General features: G+C 39.1%; 1 protein-coding gene across 1 annotated transcript in view; it reads left to right on the forward strand.

Annotated features, from left to right (window-relative positions):
- The window catches only part of BASP1 (brain abundant membrane attached signal protein 1), a 50,786-nt gene extending 33,109 nt beyond the window's left edge, over positions 1-17,677 (forward strand). The window contains exon 2 of the mRNA XM_045566380.1: positions 16,035-17,677. Coding sequence (XP_045422336.1) covers positions 16,044-16,739 — 696 coding nt within the window. The 5' untranslated portion in view covers positions 16,035-16,043 and the 3' untranslated portion in view covers positions 16,740-17,677. The remainder of the gene's footprint in view (positions 1-16,034) is intronic.
- Positions 17,678-18,093: the final 416 nt, after the last annotated feature.

Raw genomic sequence — 18,093 nt, forward strand, 5'->3', positions numbered from 1 at the left:
GTCCTTTATATTACAAATGAAATAACCAATTCTGGGAGTTACAAGTGGCATATTTAACCTAAGCAGCCAGTTAGTGGCTATGGTAAGACTCAAGCCCAAATGGAACAGAAATTGCTTAAAGATTCAAGTTAAAAAAATCACGTACGACAAGTAGCATTAGCTCCTTTTCTAAGGAGAGTGACTTGCGTATTATTATGTAGCTTTCATATTGCAAGAGGGACTCCCCTGAGACGTTACGTTGGTGCCAGATTTTAAGTTTCACACGTCGGGATGGTATTTAGCACTTGGTCTGCAGGGTGAGTACCGACATGATAATGGTGTGGCTTGGAATGCAAGACCACATTATCTAGACGCTCCCTAATTCCCAGAAAATTGCTCCTGGATTAGGGCAATCTAGTTTTCTTGATTTGCTTTCTCTAATCCTATAGGAAAAAATAGTGGTGGTTGACTTCTGGCCCGAATTTTATGCTAAGTTTGAGGAAGGATATCTGGTAATTCTTGCCTTCACTTTGTGTTTGAATCTATGATTTTGTAGCTGTGGATGGAAAAAAAATATTCCTAGGGAAAAGGTTCGCTGATATTTCAATTTTACAACTGTTACTGAATCCCAAACAGGTGTACTGGGTGAAACAGAATAGGGTGCGTGGCCCTTTGCCACAACCTCTCAATTTAACCTAAAGCAAGTAAGATGGAACTAGAGTTTGGGAAAGACTTTTTCTTTCCCAAGGTTGCTTTAAATGGGGTCTCTCTTGGGACTTAAAACACACTTTTAATGCGTTTTAATGTTTTCCCTTTTGATTGTTCCCTGAAATGTTCTCTGCATGTACTGGATTCAGCCATTTGGTATTCCTGGTTGGTGTTCATCTTTTAGCAGCATGAGGCGGCCACTTTTACCATTGTAAGATTCGGTGACATTCATTTGCTCTTAGGATCTACAGATTATGTAATGGATATTGCAAGTTCTAACCTAGAGTTTAGATGTTAAGGAAAGTGATTATTTTTACTCTAATTGAATCAATACCTGTTTGTTTGCCAGTTTTGAATACAGTAATTGGTCCCACCTCTATTTTACTTAATCTTGAAATCCAGGGTTACTCTCCCTTACGCATGAACAGAGCTGAGAGATGGCTTTAGGTAAAGAAAGTAAACGAAGATGTACTCATTACCTAGTGCATGTCGTACCTAGTGCAAGGATGAGCTAAGCTACATCCTTCACTGCAGATACTCCACTGCATGCTATCAACAACCTCCCCTCCCTCTTTTCCTTTCTCTAGGCGAGGTTGGGTTTGCTGAGGCCGACTCCTTGCCCCACGTTTCACAGCTGAACGTAAGCATGGTCTGCTCACTCCGTATGCTTTTTTCCACAGAGCATAAATTCAAAACTTATTGGCAAGCCATCAAAGTCCCATTTGAACTAAAAGAGAAAAACCTGTTTTCTGAAACGTGAACTCTAATTACATAAAATGGATGCTTCTGAAAACAGCATTGTCTCCCAGGGCAGGCTGTAAACCTGGAACAACAATTGAAGCCTCACGTTATGTAAGAAGGGAGCTTACAGAGCCAAGTGGTGCCTGTCCTGTGCTTCCCCCACCAACGACAGAAATGGCTGGGGTAACCAGGGACCGCCCACGGCCTGGTGTGGGCGTGGGGGCCTCTCAAAAATTGATGAAACTGTTCTCTGGTCAGGAGCCTTGCTTTGCCACAGGAGACTCCTTGTGTCTTGACCCCTAGGGCTAAACTATGGCACTAACGAGAGAGGGGTTGATTGGGGGTGGTGGGGAATTTCTGGTAGGGAGAATAAGTCCTGGCAATTCTAATTTATTTGAGGCTCTGGTGGCAGAGACAGCTCAAAGGCAGTGTATCTCCACAGTTGGTGACATTTCACTGAGCTTGACACCACCCTACCCCTGCACCCTCACCCAGATGGGTTTTCTGCCATTTTTGTTTTTAGCTTTGCAACCACCAACAATCACACTTATTTTGAGGGATTTTTATGTGTTTGAGGTTTTACAGATGATGTAAAAGTCACTGCAAACTCCGTGTATCTGTATTTCTCAACCTGTGGCCCCTGCACTATTTATTTCGTCTTTACCTGGTCAACTTGGTAAAAATAGATTTGTAGGACCCACTCTGGGCCTGCTAAGACCCTTCCCAGTGTGTATTTCTTAACAAGCTCCTCAGATGATTTCTATATACACACGTTTCACTACTGTTTGACACATTGTATGGAAATATTGCAAATAAGAGAGGTTGAAGTGACCCTTCCAAATCTTAGCATGAGTAAGGGGCAATTGGTATTGAATTCTAGTTGCTTCTGTTAGAATTCATTCCCATTCATTCGTAAATTGAAAAGATAACTGTTGAGTTTTTACTGTGTGCCAAGTCTGGGGATGAAATACATAGTCTTTCTTCTCTAGGTGCCCCACAGGTGGGAAGAAATGCCCTCAGTTATGTTTTGAAATCTCACAGCATTCTGGGACTCAAACCTTGCCTCATTAGGTAGCTGAGAGGCTCGAATTTGAAAAAGGAAGAAGTGTGGAGGGGAGGGGATGAGCATGGACAGTTTGGAGTGGAACATTTGGTTTAGAAATTTGGGGAGATAATTTGAATTCATAAGGAGGGACCCGGATGACAGATGCCATTGAATGTCACAGTGTGTTGTTTGAAGGCAGCATTGCAGTAGAGTCCTGAAGATGACAGGGCACAAACTATTCACCTATGGATTGGATACATTCTTTCATTAACTTGGCAAACATTTACCAAACCCCTACTTGTGCTGAGCACGACACATACACAAAAGAAAATTATTTGTTGAATATATCAAGGGCATGAATAAAAAATTTTATAATGGTTTTCACTGAAAATCATTAAAATATGAAATAGCTTTAGGACTGGAAATACTAAATTTGCTGTTGGTGCCAGAAAAAAAAAGATACATTAAAGTGTCAATATGTAAGAATTTTAGGGGGTCATAAAACATGTGAACAAACCCTTTATGTTTGGAGATAGAAATTACTGGAAATAAATCGCAGCTATTCCTGGAGTAGGTGGGCCTGTCTTTGTTGGGTGGCCACATCCAGCGAGTCTGCCATGGCCCTAAGCCCATCACGGCCTGTCTGGTCCATTAATAAGCAGCAAAAATATCTCAGCTGCTCTGAGTTTTTTCTTTGTGCTTTATTTTGAATTCTGTTACGAGAGTTCTAAATTAGTTGCGGTGATAGGACATCTTAGTTTCCTGGGTCTATGGAAGAGAGAAATGGTTCAGAAATGATCTCCACAGCTTGCATTTCCTGAGCTGGTTGTGGTTGACTTACTTTATTGACTAAAAGAGCAGGTGATTCATATAAAGTCATATGTTAGGATGCTGCAACCGGGGCTTTTGAAAGGACCACCCGTTAAGTGCAAATAAATAACAATGTGAACGCACAGCAACCTCTAAAAGCATATTAGACTATGGATGAGGATGAATAATACATGTTTTCTGATAATGTTTGCTGCATGTGGCAGGATATATTAAAAGGGAGGAAGAAAACCTCTGCCCAGTGTCTATATTCAGTCAACCTTTACATTCAAGAAGCTTAACTATCATCTGTCACTTTATAGCAGCATCATGAACCTGGGGTTTTATGGCTATAATTGTACAATCCATTAGGAGATACGCTTTGAAAAACTGGTCTCTACAATATGCACATAGTAACAAAAGAAAAACATATTATTGCAGTGATTTCTGCATTCTAGTCTTTAATTATGTGATAGGTCCCAGTGGCAGAGAGTTTGCTATCATGGATGGTGCCTGGAAATTGGCCATGTCTCATTTAATAGAATGGAAATTTCAGTTATAGTTTAGCATATTTATTTTTCTACTGCTGAAAGGTGAGTTATGAAACTTTTTTAATAATGCAATAGGCTTGTTTGCTTTACTTTTGCCCATCACATTGTCTTTTCTGCTTTCTGCCATCTAAATGTAGATATTTCCGCCTACCAGGCAACCTTTATAGGTTTATATTCATCTTCCTCACTCCAGGTAAGCGAGAGTCCTCAACTTCCTCTTAAATATCACTGAGGTTTTCTGATAATCTCAACTGGACATTTCCTGTTTGTTCCCTTTGAAGTAAACACTGTGCACTTCTCCATTTTCATCTGTAGAAAGCTTATCCGTCCTCTAAGGCAGTTTATCATGGTGGTTAAGAGACCTTAACCTTAACCCTGTTGAGTGAGTCAGAGAGCCTGGACTCACCTCACAATTCCACAAACTACCAGTTGTTTGATCTTGGGTAAGTTATTTGTCTCTATGTGTCTTAGTTTCCTCATGCTGAAGTGGGGATAGGAATAATTCCTTTTTTATAGGATTCATGAGACAGTTAATGAGTTGATATATAATAAAGATCAAATATCAAAACAGTCTTAGGCAGAGTAAGTACTACAGGTATAAGTATTTTTTAGGTTTCTACTACCTCGAACTCTACCTTCTCTATAAACCTTTTCTGATCACCTGACTTCAACTAACCCATCATCCTGGTGAAACACTATTGTGTTTCTCGCTCTTATAACACTTAACTTGCATGTGTATTTTAATTGTCTCTATGTGTCTTACCCTTCCTGCTAGACTAGGGTAGGCTCTTTGCTGACTCATGCCCCTGTCATGTCTTGTACTTAGTAAACACTTCAAAAAAGATCTTTCTTCACTAAAATCAAGTCCATTTTTCTGGAATAATTCTGAACATCTGAAGTTCTTGAGGCCATACTGCATGTTGGATTTTTAAAATTATATGTTGGCAAATTGTAGTTGTATATATTCATGGGGTACAAAGAGGTATTGTGATTTTTGAATACAGTGTGGAATGGTTGAATTAGCTAATTAACATACCCATCACCTCAAATATTTATGCATGTTGGATTTTTAATGAAAAATCCCCAAAGACACTTTGCCCATGCTTCTGTAGGGCTAGACTGGGCTTCAAGAAGAAGAATGGAGCGGTCACTTGTGATTAATCTTCTTTTGTATTAGAGAGCTTTCTCATTTTGCAGATCCAACTCATTCTAATCACTTCTTTGAAAAAAACTGGTTGTAGAAGTGAACGTGTGCATCTCTGTGTGTGTATTTTTTCCCCTAAAATTTCTTGCGAATTTTTACAGTATGTTTTTACAATGCTGAACATTTTTATTGTGACAAGGGAATAAATTGAAAACATATTCTCTAAATTTTTACACATGATATTGAAAAGTGTTACCTTAGAAACTTAGACATGGTTGGCAACTCTTAATATAGTTTCCTCTCCACAGAGGACATTCCCATCCCCGAAATGTTGGTGATGCTGTTAGGATTACGGGATGTAAAGCCTTGATGAAATCAGACACTGCCAACAATAATTCCAACAATGGAAATTACCATCAGGCATTGAAGAAACCTTGATAGCAAATCACTATGACAGAACACATACCTGTAGGAATACAAAAAACACACATAGGTTGCATTATCTTTATTTCATTTCCTCCTTTTAGAATAAAAATGTTGACCCTTTAAAAGAAAAGGGCCAGTCATTTGTTGAAAATAGAAATTGCTGGACATAACGAAATATTTTAGCTTTCTTTCCTCTAGTCTTATTGAAAACACTTAATATGTGTTGTGTTTCTTCATTTTTTATAAATTCTTTTTTTAAGGTAAAATTTTTTTTCCTTTCTCTCTCTCTTATCCCATCATTTGCTTCAGGTAGGTTTGACCAATAACTTGGATTCTTTTCACCTGTGTAATTATAAACCCAACTTGTCTGGTAATGAATTTGCTCACAGATGCAACTCACCAGTCAGTTGTAACTTTGTATGAATCAATAGTGGATTGCCTGGCATATAAACCTGTTGAAACGTTGCAGGTCTGAATTAGCAGAGTGACAATTGCTTGTCCAAGGATACACAGTTAATATGCTGCAGCCACACAAGGAACTTCACCAAGAAACTTTGATTTATTTCCAGCTTCCTTGTAAGGCAGATATATTTTCTTTTGATTATAAGATGGAAACAGAATCAAAAGGAGATTGCTTCTTGTCTTGATCGCATGATGAAGCTGTAATCAAACCAGAAATAACACTCCAGTCTCTGACACATACTGTTGCATATTTATGTTGGGTTTTTGCTGTAGACTTGGAGTCGTCCTCTTCATTGTCATCTGTTTGATGTCATCCTTAAGATCTCTATTCTGCTGGTTCTAGGTGAACTGGTTAAGTAATTCAAATTTGCATTTTGAAAATAGAAACTTGGCAGTGGATGAGACTTGTGTATGACTCAAACTGTCCTGCATAGGAAGTGCCTAGATGTTAGTGCAGGGAAAGAAGACATAAATAGGAATAGCATGAAAAGTAGTGAATATAGTAACTTTCAGATCATAGGGAGAAATTTGATATCATTTTCCTGTTTTGTTTTATATACCAGTTAATGGATGCCAATGATTTTCATTAAGTCACAGAGCTGTGTTGTTGTTCCTTCACAAAGTAACATAAATGTAAAAGCACGCTAATGGGAAATCAAATTGGAGGTAGCACGGAATATGTAGTAATTGTAGGAAGACCACAATGCATGTAATCCCCACTGTATTGAGGTATTTAATGCCCAGAAACTGTGTCATTATGCAAGATTGCATTTTCTGAAGAGGGGCAATGCTGTGATTGGGGCTTGTGTTTTTCATCCAAACACTTGGGCAACACTGAGTAATAGATACAACCAGTGAAGTGGAAGTGCTACTGAAATGAAGTTTCAGCAATAATTACAAATGGTGGTCTATCCAAACATCTAAAATTCAGTGCATGGGCTGGAATAAACAATATTTAATTGCCAATAATTTTGCTTACCACCAAAATGCAGAAGGGTTATTGAAAGCCATTGGATGACCCAGGTCTCTAGAGAACATCTTCTAGGAAGCCTGAAGGCATGCTATTACTTAGACCTGCCACAGAGGACTGACGTCTTCTTAAAGTTGATGATGAAATGTTGTTGTTTCTCCTACTCAGCACCCTTTTTTGATCCAACATTTCTTCCTTTCTTCCGCACCTGCTATTTAACAAGTCTTTTTATCTAAAGGTCTAAAGAAAGGAAACAGCAAATGATAGCTCCCAGAAATTTAGCATTTCATTGGAAAATTATTATACAAACGACTTCCATGATGGCTCAAATGTTGATTAGACACTATCCCGCAATGGAGGGTTGTGCTTTTCCATGTCCTAGAACATTGCAGTTGTCTCCACCAAAACCAGAGGAATGTATAGGCAGTCAGTGTATTTTCACTGGGTCCCAGCCATGGGATTTGAGAACCTTAGTCACTGAAGGGCAGAAGTGTCTTCTATAAAGGACACAATGAGTGTGTTCTTTTACTACTGAGGACTAGGTCAAACTCAGTGGTTCTACTCATCACAGCAATTGTTGTCGGTAAAATTTGGCTTCTTTGGTAGCACTGGAGAGGAAGGGAAGCTATCCCAGTGGGCCTCCTGATTCATAGCAGGATTGCTTTCTCTTTGGTGCAGAATGGAGATAAGATTTAAACCCCATACTGTTGGATCCTTTGACTCCTGTATGCCTCTGATGGTGTCCTGCTAGAGAAGCTTAAGAGACAGAGTATGTGGCTTCAGTGTCCATAAGTTAAATTAAAATGAGAAGTTGATTAGATCTAGTAGAGGAGTAGATTTTCAGAAGAAGCAGTTATAGGAAGGGTGAAGAGACTTTATTCAAAGTGAGAAGCTGTCTTTTTCTCTGCTCCTCCCCCATCTTCCCCTTCCCTCTCTCCCTCCCTCCCTCTCTCTCCCTCCCTCTCTCTTTCTCTTTCCTCCCCTCTCTCCCTTTCTTTCCTCCTGGCTCCCTCCCTATCTCATTCTCACTCTTGTTCTCTCCTTCCTGCCAGGATAATGAATCTTTGGCCTCACTGTGTTTGAATTCACCATGACCTCCTGTTGATAGTCCCAAAGCAAAGCTGTTGGCATTAAAAGCTATAACTGGCCTGGAACTCTTTCCCAACTTACGCACTGCAAACACGATCTTCCAAAAATGTTGTATCCTGATAGCTCTGTAAAAATGGTGACATGTCCTTGTTTTGTTTGTGTAGCTTTTTCCATTTTAATGAATGTAGAATTGAATTAGCCCTTTATTTTGAAAAAAAATGCATGAGAGATTTCTTAGATAAAACTATTTAATCAGCTTCTGAACATAAAAGAGAATACATGAAAAAGTACGGACCTTTATAAACAGATTGAACTTTTTTTTTTTTTCCATAGAAGAGATGTCCCATATTTTTGGGTTCAATTAAAAACAAAATAAAAAATGGTTCTTCCCAAAATAAGTGGGGATAAGAGTATTTATGTGTTAAGCCCTTAAGAATTGTTGAAGGAAGGAAAAGGAATGAGTCAACAGCTAAAACCTTCAACTTTGGCAAAATTTAAACCATTTTTTTTGTGGCACTGGACAATCTTAACATTTATTCCATCTCAGATCTCCTTTCTTCATAAAATTCAAGATACTTTATCATTTTTTTTCCCTGATAAGATCAACCGAAGTATAAACAAAATTTCTCTGCATATTTTAAATATCTTTTGCAAACTCTTGGGGGCAAAGCAGTCTGGTTAGGATATTGAGAAATTTAGTGTTTATGGAAGAAGGAGTGAATCTAGCTCACTCCTTAGTTGGTGTTACTGGCTGGTAGCACGTGGGGGAAAGCAGGTTTCGGGCAGACAAAATACACTATGCTGGAAGGTCACACGTGACTCAGCTTTCAGTATCAGTGTCCTATGAAATAGCACAGTCTCACTTGAGAAACAAGAGAAGTCCTCCGTTCGCAGTGAGCTTGTGTTCCTGCAGGATTTGCGAGCACTGTCCACTGTATCAGCTAATTCTGGAAGAGGCAGTGGAGACAATGGTAGCAGGAAAATAATTTCTATATTCGTACAAGTTTGCTTGTATTTTATAATTGGATTTTATAAACAGAAAACAGATTCCTTAATTAATCTTAGACTACTAAATGCTGAATTTATATATTTAAATGATTCCTACATGATACAGAGCTGGAAAAGGAAATTGTTTTAATTTAGCTTCACGAGCTTGGCAATTGTTTCATGTTGCTGTTTTTCTATTTAAGTTAGAAGTTACTGACTTTTTTTTTTAAAGAGTGTTAGGTGGCTATATTGTTCTAGAAATTTGGGCCGGAGCACTTTTCCCACTTTGTTTTTCATGTATCTACATAACACTAAACTGAATGTCACCCTGGTTTGGGAGAATTGTGATTAGCCCCGCCTGGACTGACTTAAACTGTATTTGAAATGATAATTTTAAAATATGCGTAGGTTGGTATTGGCAAGCATTGTGTAAAAGGGAAAGAGGGTTTGGTTATTTTTAGGGAGCACCTTTGCTCAGAGAGATTGGGCAAGTGAGTAAGGCGGACCTTGCCAGGCAGGACCATGAGTGGTCGGAAGATGACCCGTCAAAGGTAGGTAAAGGAAACAACTGAGTGTCTTTCACAACAACAACCCTGTGAAATAGTTCTGCGTGAGCGAAGCTAATGACACCTATTTTTTCTGACAGTTATGACTCTATCTGAGATGTCTTCAGTGGGCAGCTCCTTCCTGACTCATGACTTACAGAGCTGACACATTATTCTGAAAATATTTCCTAAATAGAACTGAAAACATGAAAATATTCTTTGATAAATATTTGGATGTTGTTTTACAAATTTTTAAGTTTTTTTAAAATTATTTTTTATTTCTAATTTTTAACAAGCTTCACATGTTGAAATCATGGACAAAGATATTCAATCATAGTAACATATCAGCTGCGTAATTAGGAGGAGGAGGAGGAGTAATTCGTAGGGGTAGAGCTAGAACTTTATCTATAATACCACATTTTTAGGCAGTGGCTCACACCTGCAATCCTAGGACTTATGGGAGGCCAAGGTGGGAGGATTGCTTGAGGCCAGGAGTTCGAGATAATGCCACATTTTTTCTCATGCATAACATTTTATTTAGTACCATAAGCATTCTTAAAATTATTGCTCCCCCCGCCCCCACTCACAAAGGAGAATGAATTTTGTACAGATTAGGAACTAGGAACTTTGAGACCCAGTGCAGGAGGTGACTTACTCAGAGTCCCATGGCAAGTTGTTGACAGCGGAGCCCAGCCCAGAGCATTCTTGCCATTTTTAGCAAACGTCATACTCAGTACTAGATGGCTTGTTTTTGATACAAGTCTTAAAGAAAAGATTTTATACGTTACTTAATTTTTTCCTATATGGCATTTTGTCATCTGCCCTTCTACCTTTATTTTCTCCAATGGAAAGACTAAATTTTGATTCAGTAGGCTGTGCTGATAGAGTGGTTTATTTTAAAGTAAGAAAAAATTTAGGTGCGTATTAGGAAAGTTCTGGGTGAGCCGATCATAGCAGCAGCCAAATCATGTTACAGTTTTGTGAGAGCTGTGGCTGATTAATGAAATTTTGTGAGTCTCTAAGCTCGCACAGAGGTGATTTTGGCTCAGGGTGTCCTGTGGATTGTGTGTACAAAATTGCTACAACCTAGATGATTTGAATAGATAAGGAACATCTGTGATCCCTGCCAGGCTTCCTGGAGTGAGAGGAACAAGCAACTGGGAAACTTTGTAGAGGAGATTGTCTCTGTCTATTAAGGAGGGTCTTGATTATATATAACATAGCATTTCAAATGATTTCTTGCCTTCCATCTCCCAAAGAAATGTTCATATAATTTAAACTCTCAATAGTAAGAATGAATTTGGCTTATTAAAGGTTTACTGTAGTGGCAATGCATAGGGTCACAATTTTTTTTCCTCCTATAAAGTTGAACGTTAGCTTATACCAGGATTTTCTTCTGTAAGAAAAGGAATACTTGTCAGCTGCAGTACTCAACGGAATCCTTCTAATATTTGCTTTGAAGGAAGAATTAAAATCTAATCTTTAAGGCTACTTTTTTTTACTTTATGCTGTTGTTTCTGAGGACAAAAATAAAATAAAATAAAAATTATCACCTTACCTTCCCTACCTAGCTAGAAAGTTTGTCTTTTATCTAGGCATGAAAAAGTTAGAGAAACATCCCTTTAGAAGTGTCATGAAAGTTCATAAATGCACATTCATTTATTAGGAAAAATAATGTCCTGCCAATAAACAAAAAAAAGTTTGTGTGGGGAATGAGTGTGTAGTCTAAACTCACAACAATTTTATGAAGTCCGGCACAGGAGGTGGTAGGTGCATATTACACGGGTGCAAATTCTTTCTGAGCTCCTTGATAGGCGTGGGTAAGAAAGAACAGGGCTTGTGTGATCAATAACTGCCATTGATTCTCCCTCCAACCTTTCAAGGCCTCCCTCTGATTGTCCTGCTTTCCAGCCCAGGTTGCTTTGATCATCTAACAGCACTGGAATGGTACTTTTCCTTCTTTTCACCAAAAAGCAGAATTCTAACACATTTCTTCTGGAATATCTGTTTATAGCCAAGTGGGATTAATTCACTAGAGGCTTGGTTTTGTAAGGTAGGGAGGGGGCATATAGAATCACTCATGAGACATTTGTGGGAACTTTTAAGTATGTAAGTTAGTACCTTAAAAATATTAAGCTATTTGATGTTTTTATAAAAGAAAGAAATTTATCTACGGAGTGGCCAAAAAAGGGAGTAGGATAATCAATGTTAGCTTTCCTCATAAATATTTTCTGTTTAGCTTTGTTAGCTAAGATAAGGTGTAGATCAGGTTTTTTACCCTTTACATATAAAATTTGTTGTGGTAAATGAGTTTTAACTCATTTTAAGAATTTGCATTTTTTTTCCATCCTGGTGACAGACATGGGGTTTTCTCTCATTTCCTTGACCAAGTGATAAAGAGGTGGTCAGAGTCCAGTAACAGATGAAATGGTATTTCTCAGCCTACTCACTCCATGACTAGTGCAAATGGGGAGGAATGGATTTGATTAATCTTAACTTTTACCTCTGTCTAGAATATTTCTTGGTAGAATAGACTGTTAATATGTTAAAAAAGACTCATGACCTCTTGAGAATCTTAAGTACATAAAACATTTGTATCAAAGAAGTCAATCAGTTTTACTATTAGCAGTATGGTGATGGTTTGGTGACTACAGATATAACTGTGTGAACTTCTTCTTTTCCCCATATATAGAGTCAGCAGGAGCATGCTTGGAACACACATACCAAACATCTTTTTGATGACATTTTTAGAAGTTTTTTATTTTTAAAATTTTCTTTTAATTACAGGGCTTCTGATGCCTGTTTCTAGAACTTGTATGTGTGGAACCTGTTTTTGCTTGAGTTTATAAGCAAAGAATTATCAAAGAATTGTAAAATTAAGTGATGGGAAAAGGAACTAACGTTTATTGCAGGCCCATGAAAATGTCAAACGTTGTGGTGATGCTTCAAGTTAAATTCCTATGAGATTGACATTTTTATTTTACAGGAAATGGTGGGGCAATGCAGTTAAAAACTTGCCCGAGGATTCGGGGTGGGTGTGCTGTGGAGGTGGGACCTATATCAGCATCTTATGGGCCTGCTATGACTCAATGTCCAAAGTCTTCTTGAAATAATTCTTGTCCAGTATTTACAAGATTAAATTCAGTAAAATTCCTCTCTGCTGCTGTTTATAGTTAGTTATTTTCTGTGCCAATTTCAAGATATAAGTCTATAGTTTTGGCACTTGTGACATGGGATTTTCTTGAGATTTTAAAGGACAGCTCCCGAATTTGCTTTCCTTTGAGATGTCATCACTAAGAGATCAGCTTCAGTGTTTGGTTACTCTATAAACACAAGGAGCTTAGGTCAGTGCATTCAGCACTGGTTTGAGTTTTCCTACTGGGCTACTTAATGGCTAGTGAAGGTCTCAAATGTGAAAAAATGCTCTTTCAGGGTAGCTTTGGTTTAGGTTTAAATAATTTCCAGAGTGGATTTCTTGTTGCTGTAATTTTTTTTTAACTGCTTTTTTCCCCCCTTAACTTAGAAGTTCCAATTTCTAACTTTCTACATGAAATGATTTCTTTCAAAATTAGAAGTAATAGAAATGAGCGGAATCATTAAACTGTATGTCCGTTGCTCTTTCTTGATACAAAGCTCTTCTGGCCAATAGGAAGATGAAAAGCTTAGAGGCTGAGAGTACCTGAAATACTGAATGTCTTCCTTATCTTCTCAACATCTTGAGTTCTGAGCCAGCACAGGTGGCACCAACCTTAGTAACCAGGGTGGGTAACATTCCTGGGCTGAGAGCTCTGCCCTATTGCCAGTTCCTTTCACCTCCTAGGTGCTGCCTTCCTGCCATACTGAATTTTGTGGACTTGGCCTTTTGCTTATCGTGCAGCTCCACGAATGCAGCTGGTTTCCTTATCGGTAAAAGGGGAATGGTAATGTTATACTACTACATGGTACTGTTGAGAAGATTAAATAATTTCTGTAAGATGTTTGGGATTAGGATTGTGTCCAACACCTAGGAAACAGTTACTAGATTTTAAATCGTAATTTTAATTTACCCGTGGGTGTCAACAAGGTCTTCATCCATATTGTCTTGGGAAATAGCCAGGTGACTCTGCTTTTCCAGGCTTCTAGTGGATTCTATAAGTCTCCCTCTGGTACCTCACTATAACTAACACAGGTAAATTGGCAAAAATCAGGGGGCCTTTGTTAACTTTGCGTTTGAAAAGCAAACATACTTTCTTCCTTACAACTTGATTATGTGCGTTCATTTTTGACCCAGAAACAAATGGCAGCTGGGTTTAAAACAAAGAATAGAACGTGGCCTTAACTGTGTTTCCGAAAACCAATTTTAGTAACTCAGATTTTAGGTTTGCAAGCCAACATGACTTTAAACCCGTGAGGATTGCTGTATAGAATTTCATGCTGTGGGTGTCAGAAAATGGCACCCCTATGTTATGTCTACAAAAAGTCCACTACATTTACACTTTGTCTTACCGTCTGTAATTTCTAAGCTGGTATATGGGTTTCTATTATTGAATTGAGAGAAGATTCTAAGGGCACACTTTTCAGGTTTCCTATTTCTTATTTAGCCTAACCAAATGTACCCAAATGTATTTTCAAATATCGGATATTTGATGTAGAACATTCATACATACTGACTAATTAAGAATTCAATGAAAGAGTTATAAACTACAATTGAAAATATTGGTCCAGTTTACTTCTTTATATTTTCATTTATTGCTTTGTAATTGCTTATAGGATAAAAGTATACTTATTTTTGCTCTATAAGTATATGTTTATTCCTACTTTAGAGGGAGAAATAAAAGTTAAGTCAATTAGAATCCATCAGATGTCCAAAGTGAGTGTTGACCAAAAGCCATTCCTTTTTTAAAAAAACATATAAAAGAAATTCTTTCTCGGATAACATAATAAAGACTTGCCTTGAGAACAGGAATAGTATTTTAGTCATCTTTCAGTTTATTGCTTTTTTTCTCCCCTAGCTATCTATTAAAGTCACTCCAGACAGGAAATTAGTATAGAGTGGTAAGACAGAATTTTGACTGAAGAATAGTTCTCTCCTACCCAACACCTGACTTTTAAATAAGATAAATGTAGGTTATTTCACTATCATGAATCATGATTCCAAGGAGTGTAATGAATAAATAGCAAATTTTCTGTTCTAAATGGATGTTATTTTTAAAAGAACAAAAACAAAAAGGCTGGTCAAGGAGTGCTTTACAATTCTACAGAGGACTCTGCCTTGGCCAGAACCAGGTGGTCTCCTCTGCACTTTCTAACCTCTCCTGGGGCCCAGGCAAGACTCTCTCCCTCTTCTGGATTTCTCTTATTTGTGGGGACTAAAGGGGTTAGTGGAATGTGATTTCTGCCATGCTTCATTAGGGAAAAAGTAACTGATTTTCCTCACAAGAGCAGCATTTCCCTGGGTTCTCACTGATATGTGATGCCATAAAAATGCACACAAAGATTAAAAAAAAAAAGAGTCTGCTTAGCTCTGGTATGGTTCTGGATGAAATTTATTATTTATACATTTAAAATTTATTATTTATCTGGATTAATGCTTTGTTACCAGAGGAGAAAAATTCAGGATTCAAATACAATCAGAGCTCCTTACTCCTTCAAAGTCGCAGCCTCAAGACAGTTGGAAACTTAACTTTTGAGTGGAAAGGCTGTTAATGGCCACTGAACTTACATGTATAGTTTGAATTCTAATCAGGAAATTGATAATGAAGAGCAATTTTATACTACTATGCAACTTTTTTCCAAGCTAAAAATACCTTGAAAGGCCATGAATACAAGTCAGACACAACTAGGGAACTAAAAATAGCTAGAGACACTATACTTTATATAACTGCTCCTGCTGGATAACAAGACAGACTGAATCCTGCTTGCCTTGTCTTTGAAGATGTGTTTGCTTGTATAAAACTGATAAATGAATCATGGAGTTTAAAAAGAGTTTGTAGTTTGGATTTTTTTCTAGAAATTTGTGATTTCTAGCTGTGCAATTATAGCTGTGCAATTTCTCCAGAAAAGTATTTTAAAATTAAGAAGGCTTGTACTAGCTCTAGCACAGACCTAAAATGGCTGTCACGGCCATTTTGCACACAAGTGTTCAATACTTGGCGTGTGAGGCCGACCTGGGAAGGCAGATAAGAAACAAATAGTGCTCCACCTCTCTGCGATTGACGAGCTTTGTCTCTAATCCCTGATTCTTTGATCTCAGCTTATTATTCCCTCAACTTGCTGTGAATCAGAGCTCTACAACTGAGCTCTTTAATCTCTTTCGTTGATTCATTGGTTTAAAAAAAAATTATTTTAAATTATGGTAAAATCCACTTAACTGAGCTCCTGAATTTTTCTTGATTCATTGTTTTTTAATTTTTACATTCAATTGTGTGAAAATTGTATTATATAATAATTTAATTATATGTAACAAGTAAAACTCGCCATGTCACCCATGGTGGGGGCATGGGGCCCAGCAGGGTTTGAACCCCTCACCCTGTAAACCGAAGCCTCCTGTTTTCACTCCAGCCTAACTCCCTTTTCTGTTTTGTTTTGTGCTTGGTTCCAGATCTCCAAGATGGGAGGCAAGCTCAGCAAGAAGAAGAAGGGCTACAATGTGAACGACGAGAAGGCCAAGGACAAAGACAAGAAGGCTGAAGGCGCGGGGACGGAAGAGGAGGGGACCCCGAAGGAGGGCGAGCCCCAGGCGGCCGCCGAGCCCGCCGAGGCCAAGGAGGGCAAGGAGAAGGCGGAGAAGGAGGCCCAGGACGGCGAGGCCAAGGCGGAAGCGCAGGAGGGCGCGAAGGACGCGGCGGCCTCGGAGGAGGCCCCGAAGGCGGAGCCCGAGAAGACGGAGGGCGCGGCCGAGGCCAAGGCCAAGGCCGAGCCGGCGAAGGCGGCCGAGCAGGAGCCCGCGGCCTCCGGCCCCGCTGCGGGCGGCGAGGCCCCCAGAGCCGCCGAGGCCGCCGCGGGCCAGGCCGAGAGCGCGGCGCCCGCCGCCGGGGACGGCCCGGGCAAGGAGGAAGGGGACCCCAAAAAGACTGAGGCTCCCGCAGCCCCTGCCGCCCAGGAGGCGAAAAGTGACGGGGCCCCGGCTTCAGACTCAAAACCTAGCAGCACGGAGGCCGCCGCCTCCAACAAGGAGACCCCCGCAGCCACGGAAGCACCTAGTTCTACCCCCAAGGCCCAGGCCCCCGCAGCCCCCGCAGAAGAGCTTAAGGCTGGCGAGGCCCCGGCAGCTAATTCCGATCAAACCGTAGCAGTGAAAGAGTGACAAGGACAGCCTATGGGAAAAAATAATACCACTTAAAAAAAAACAACAAAAAAAACCTATCTCTTTCTCTTCTCTCTCTCTGTCTCCTCTCTTTCTTTCTCTCTGTCTCTCCTCTCTCTCTGTCCTACACTAACTTGTTTCAAATTGGAAGTAATGATATGTATTGCCCAAGGAAAAAAAAAAGGATGTGTCCCATCAAGGGAGGGAGGGGGTGGGGAGAATCCAAATAGTATTTTTGTGGGGAAATATCTAATATACCTTCAGTCAACTTTACCAAGAAGTCCAGGATTTTAAAGATCAATGTCTGAAAGTGCAGTACATCGTTTGTACCTGAACTGACTGCTGTGTCACGCACTCCGCCGCTAAGATCCGGATGGCTTTTCTTCTACCAGGGCAGTTGGGAGTGATGCGTTTGATTCTGCCCACAGGGCCTGTGCCAAGGCAATCAGATCTTTATGAAAGCAGTATTTTCTGTGTTTTCTTTTTAATTTGCAGCCTTTCTTATTTTGATATTTTTTTAATGTTGTGGATGAATGCCAACTTTCAGACAGAGCCCACTTAGCTTGTCCACATGTATCTCGATGCCAATCCTCCATTCTTCCTCTCCAGATATTTTTGGGAGTAACAAACATTCTCTCATCCTACTTAGCCTACCTAGATTTCTCATGACGAGTTAATGCATGTCCGTGGTTGGGTGCACCTGTAGTTCTGTTTATTGGTCAGTGGAAATGAAAAAAAAAAAAAAAAAAAAAGTCTGCGTTCATTGCAGTTCCAGTTTCTCTTCCATTCTGTGTCACAGACACCAACACACCACTCATTGGAAAATGGAAAAAAAAAAAATGAATAAAAAAAACAAAAAAAAGTACAATGGATGCATTGAAATTATATGTAATTGTATAAATGGTGCAACAGTAATAAAGTTAAACAATTAAAAAGAAGAGATAGACTGTTGGTTTTTTTTACGACCCCTTTGTCACCCTCGGTAACTACCTTATTAAAGAACAGAGCACTGTATTGAGTATTTTCCTGAATATATTTGGATAGAAGTATAAGGCAAAGCAGGATCTTCAAAATTTTTTGAACATTATCTGTTTCAAAAAGATAGCTGGATCAGTGTCAGTAAATTATCTCAGAAGCTAAACTGAAAACTTATGGATATATGCCCTATAATTTAATGTGGGTATAATTAATTTACTTAAAAACAGCAAAGATTTTGAATAAAACTCATGAAAAGGCAATAAATAGAATCGATCTTAAAGGATGGGAAGAAAAGAATGATAGGATCTTACAGAAACATCCTGTGGATGTAAATTGTGAAACCACTGATGGCCATTCTATTCGCCCCCCACTTCTC

Source organism: Lemur catta, chromosome 12 (genome assembly GCF_020740605.2).
Source record: "Lemur catta isolate mLemCat1 chromosome 12, mLemCat1.pri, whole genome shotgun sequence".
Classification (NCBI taxonomy): Eukaryota; Metazoa; Chordata; class Mammalia; order Primates; family Lemuridae; genus Lemur; species Lemur catta.